The sequence below is a fragment of the Penaeus chinensis genome, chromosome 29, assembly GCF_019202785.1.
Source record: "Penaeus chinensis breed Huanghai No. 1 chromosome 29, ASM1920278v2, whole genome shotgun sequence".
Taxonomy (NCBI): Eukaryota; Metazoa; Arthropoda; class Malacostraca; order Decapoda; family Penaeidae; genus Penaeus; species Penaeus chinensis.
In genome coordinates this window covers 3,639,739-3,644,738 of record NC_061847.1, presented here as the reverse complement: position 1 = coordinate 3,644,738, position 5,000 = coordinate 3,639,739, and the positions used below count along the sequence as shown (strand labels likewise).

At 35.1% G+C, this 5,000-nt stretch overlaps 1 protein-coding gene across 2 annotated transcripts in view; it reads left to right on the top strand.

Moving 5' to 3' along the window:
• LOC125040738 overlaps positions 1 to 5,000 on the top strand; it is a 15,097-nt gene that overhangs the window by 3,412 nt on the left and 6,685 nt on the right. Inside the window, exons 2-5 of one of the 2 annotated variants that reach the window (XM_047635439.1) lie at positions 1,490 to 1,563; positions 3,746 to 3,899; positions 4,009 to 4,085; positions 4,266 to 4,414. In XM_047635439.1, the coding sequence (XP_047491395.1) occupies positions 1,490 to 1,563; positions 3,746 to 3,899; positions 4,009 to 4,085; positions 4,266 to 4,414 (454 nt within the window). The remainder of the gene's footprint in view (positions 1 to 1,489; positions 1,564 to 3,745; positions 3,900 to 4,008; positions 4,086 to 4,265; positions 4,415 to 5,000) is intronic. The other variant, XM_047635440.1, reaches the window with a different exon arrangement.

Genomic DNA, 5,000 nt, shown 5'->3' with positions numbered 1-5,000 from the left:
AATTTACAATGCATATATTTCACTATTGTGGAAGTGTGAATAATATTGTAGTACAGTTTAGAAAACAGCGATACAAAAGCTACAATATAGAAAGAATGGTAAAGGCAAAAATACCGGAGTAGTATTGATAAACGATTTCCTTTAGAGCATATGGATAAGGGAGGTTAAAAATCACACAGTACTTGGAATGATTTTTTTCAATGGAAAATCTCTCTTTCTCTCTCTCTCTCTCTCTCTCTCTATATATATATATATATATATATATTGTTGATGTGTTTATATATAATTACCTAACATTAACAATATATATATATATATTGTTAATGTTTAGCAACTATACATACATATATATATGTATGTATGTATGTATGCATGCATGCATGTATGTATGTATGTATGTATGTATGTATGTATGTTTGTATGTATGTATTTGGTCAATTTTACTCAACAGTGCACACAACCTGGGATTATATAATAAACTAACATTGAAATCATCATATAAAGATATAATTATTATAAATGTAAATGTATTCAGCTCGGGATCATGTAACAAAATATCCTTTGTAAAATGAAGTATGAAATCCAAATTGCATGTGTACAAACAATATTCTGTATTCCTTTTCAAATAAAAAATGAGAGTAATATAGGTTGCTATAGGTGAATGAAATAGTTAGCTTTGTCGCACTGTTCAACCAAGGTGTCCTTTTAGAAGCTCGAGAGAGGAGAGGACAATATCAGAGATGAAACGGTTAGAATACTGAGGTTTTTGTCAGCGAGAAATGGTAGTTTGAGTTGACGTGAGTGTCGTACTTTGCAAGGGCTTTGTCATAGTTGTTTAATAAGCTCTTTTCAGTGATATTACTTTGTGACCCATGTATATCTACCTCATGTTACTGAAATATGAAGGCTAATACTATTCTATGCATCTATTGCATATATTGTTATATTCTTCAGAAACTTTTTTTTTTTCAGAATCATCTGTTTGTTTTTTATGAATGCTTTACCTCTTTAATCCCTCAGCTCATATGAACTCTGATTATGTTTCTGGTTATATATCGCACCTGTATTTGTATGCTTAAGGCTTTACGTAATTTTTCATCTTTCATTTTTCATTTTGGAAAAAAAAATACACTTCTGAAAAAGTCTCCGGTGTCCATATAAATATGTTACATCATTTCCATGTTTTCTCACATATTGTTAAGATCAAAACGAAGCATACACATCGCAGGTGTTTAGGAAAAATAGTATTTTCTTTTTTTTACCCCCCTCCCTCCCTCCCGTGAAAGATACGTCCATAAGCTTAGTCTTAAAAAATGCAATATTCATCTACACACAATTAAAAAAAGTGTATTGCAATTTCTTTACAACAATTTTATCTACTCTAACCCATCCTCCTGCTCCCCTCATATCAGTCAGGGAAAATGCCTCATACTGTATTCAGTATAAGGAAGCCGCCTTAATTAGAAACTTTAAACGAAACACTTTTAAGGCAGATGCTGAAGGCAGTTCTGTGGTTGGAAGCAGTAATGCTGTTAGTGGTGGCAGGGACAACAGCGGTTGAAGGTATGTTTTATGTATATGCATATTAATCATGGCATGTATCTAACTTTTTATCTGTCTATCTATCTAATTATATAAATGTAGATATAAATATCTAATATATATTTTAATATAAATATAAATATAAATATATATATATATAAACATATATATGTATGTGGGTATGTGCATATATATGTGTGTGTTTATACATATATATATATATATATATATATATATATATATATATATGTATATATATTTGTGTGCATATAAATACATATATACATATATGTATATATCTATATCTATATATATACATACACACACACATACACACACACACACACACACACACACACAGAGACGCATATATATATATATATATATATATATATATATATATATATATATATATATATACACACTTATATATGTATGTGTGTGTGTGTGTTTATATATATATATATATATATATATATATATATATATATATATATATATATGTATGTATGTGTGTGTGTGTATATATATAAATATATATACTTATATATATATATATATATATATATATATATATATATATATATATGTGTGTGTGTGTGTGTATGTGTGTGTGTGTGTGTATATATATATATATATATATATATATATATATATATATATATATATATGCATATACTATATTATATAACATGATAAATTGTATGTATATGTATGTGCATACGGTATGTATAACAAATATGTATGCGTGAATTAAGTTATCATGTTTTTCTTCGTGTTTTCCTATGCATCTTTCTTGAAATCAGTGAGACAGGTAGAAGGGGTTGCTAGTTATATTTTTCTTTCCTATATAACGTACTTGCTGGCGCCCCTACTCGCGGGAGCCTGGGTCACATTAAGGTCACATTTCATCCAAACCCCTAGCATAGAGATGGATATAAGATTGAATCACATTATTATATTTCGCTGATTTACAGAATTTTTTGGTCGGGGTCCTTAACACTCGCGACATAAGACAGCCTCGAACTCTAGATATGTAAATGCTAAATTGCCAAAATTCTCAAATACGAAATTCTAAGAAGGTGCCACTGATAACGCTAGATCAGTGCCATCTTTCCCGGTGTCAATTAGGATGATGCGCGACGTCGTGGAGGCGAGACCAGCCGCAAGCTCCACCCACTGCTGTGACGTAATGGGAATGACTGCGGTTGACGGCTAGCTGTTTTACTGTATTGGTTATTTTTTTTTTTTTTTTTTTTGACTGGTACATAGTATTTTGGAATATGATATCCTAGATGGCTTTTGATACCTTATGTTGGGTTGTACTATGATATAGATAACCTCTATAAGTACGAATTTGCATGAAAATAACCGAGGTAAGTCGAATGCATCTGGCAACGCGAGAAATGTTTACTGCCTATGCAATTCCTGTCACGTGAGAAGTGTCGTTAACCGTCGGAAAAGACGACTCAGGTTTTCATGGAAAGGATTCTCTGCCGTACTTTTTGTGTGTCGATGAGTGGCTGTTGCACTTACTTAGGGCCCTCCAGTCGTCCCGCAAAGAGAGCGGTCTCGGCTCAGCTTCATTGTGGAAAGCTCGACAGATCGGCTCTTTTCCAGGACGTTCCTACCGGGTGGCGTTCTATGACGAGTTCGTCGCCATTAACGTTTGGCGTTTTGGGTTTCATAGACCAGGGATTTTTACAAGAGGGTAATACGAAAGTGGTCACCATCTCTTTTACCATCCGACCTTTTAACGGTGGGAGAGTACAACCTGCAAAAGTTCGTTATAACTTTTTTTTTTTCCTTTTTTTTTTTTTTTTTTCCTTCTTGGAAAGACATACGGGCAGTTGACCCAACCCGACGTCATTAAACCCGCATGTAATTTCCACACTTAGTGACCGTTTAAGAATCATCGAATTTCGATCAGATTATCCAATCATCTCTAATCAAAGCTAGAATCCACTTTATCCCTTCATAACCGGGAACAAAAAATCATGAGCGACCTCTTCAACTTTTCCAACTGACTTCAAACATAATGTTGAAGCTCTCAACAGAGTAAAGTATGAATTTTCAATTACCATCTAGTATGTGTGTGTGTGTGTGTAAGTATATGTGTATATGTGTGATTGTGAATGTGTGTCTCTATCCGTGAACAGTCACAAAGTATAACGAACCTCCCCCCCTCCCCCGCGCTTGTCAGCGAGACCGGAGGACGCCCTCAGCCGAGTGGTAGGCGTGCAACAAGGGCTCTGGACTGTGCCATCCAACCAGGTGTTCCTACGTTACAACTTCTCCGTGCGAGAGAGCGAGCCTGTCCCGACGCTTTTCAATTATACCATCTGCTACTGGATCAGGTCAGTTTCCTTTCGTACTGCAGATAACGTGTCATCTGTTACACATGCCGTTATTACTAGCCTATACGTAGAACATATCCTCTGGTGACGGATTTTCTCTCCACTCCAGAGGAGAAAGATCCTCGTCACTTTTCGTCCACGTTTCCTATGCCGTGAGTGATCTGGATGCCAACAACATTCTACTGTGTGAGTATGTTTCGTTTTTCCTTTCTCTCTTTCTTTCTTACATGGATACAATCTTTATCTTCTGGTCTTTCTCCCTTCCCTTTTGTTTTCTGTTTTTTGTTTTTCTTTCACTCTTTATCGCCTAAGCACTCTCGCTGCCCTACTCGCCCTCACGCCAATCCTCGCCTACTTCCCCAACAGATCAAGGACACGACCGACTCCTCGCTTTCATCAACGGCGTCTACCAGAGCAGTTCACAGGCACGCGAGTTCCCATTCGTGGCCGGCGTCTGGCATCACCTGTGCCATGTGGTAGAGGAAGAGGACTATGCCGTTTACTGGGGAGGGAAGGTAGAGATATATTGGATTCGTATGCTTATCATATCATGTGGTGAATAGGCGCTTTGTCCCAGTATTACTAGCAGTGTTTTTTCTTTGTCCCAGTATGCCTAGCAGCATTTTTTCTTTGTTCCAATATTACTGGCATCATATTTTCGTTGTTCCAGTATTACTATAGTATTTTTTCTTTGTTCCAGTGTTACTAGCAGTATTCTTTCTTTGTTCCAGTATTACAAGCAGTATTTTTCTTTATTCCAATATTACTAGCATCATTTTTTCTTTGTTCCAGTATTACTAGCAGTATTCTGTCTTTGTTCCAGTAGTACTAACAGTATTTTTATTTGTACCAGTACTACTAGTATCATGTTTTTTCTTTGTTCCAGTATTACTATCAGTATTCTTTCTTTGTTCCAGTATTACTAGCAGTGTTTTTTTTTTTTGTTGTTTTTGGTTCAAGTGTTACTAGGAGCATTTTTTCTTTGTTCCATTATTACCACCAGTATTATAAGCAGTATTTTTTTCTTTGTTCCAGTACTACAAGCAGCATTTCTTCTTTGTTCCAGTATTGCTAGAAGTATTACTTGCAGTATTCTTTCTT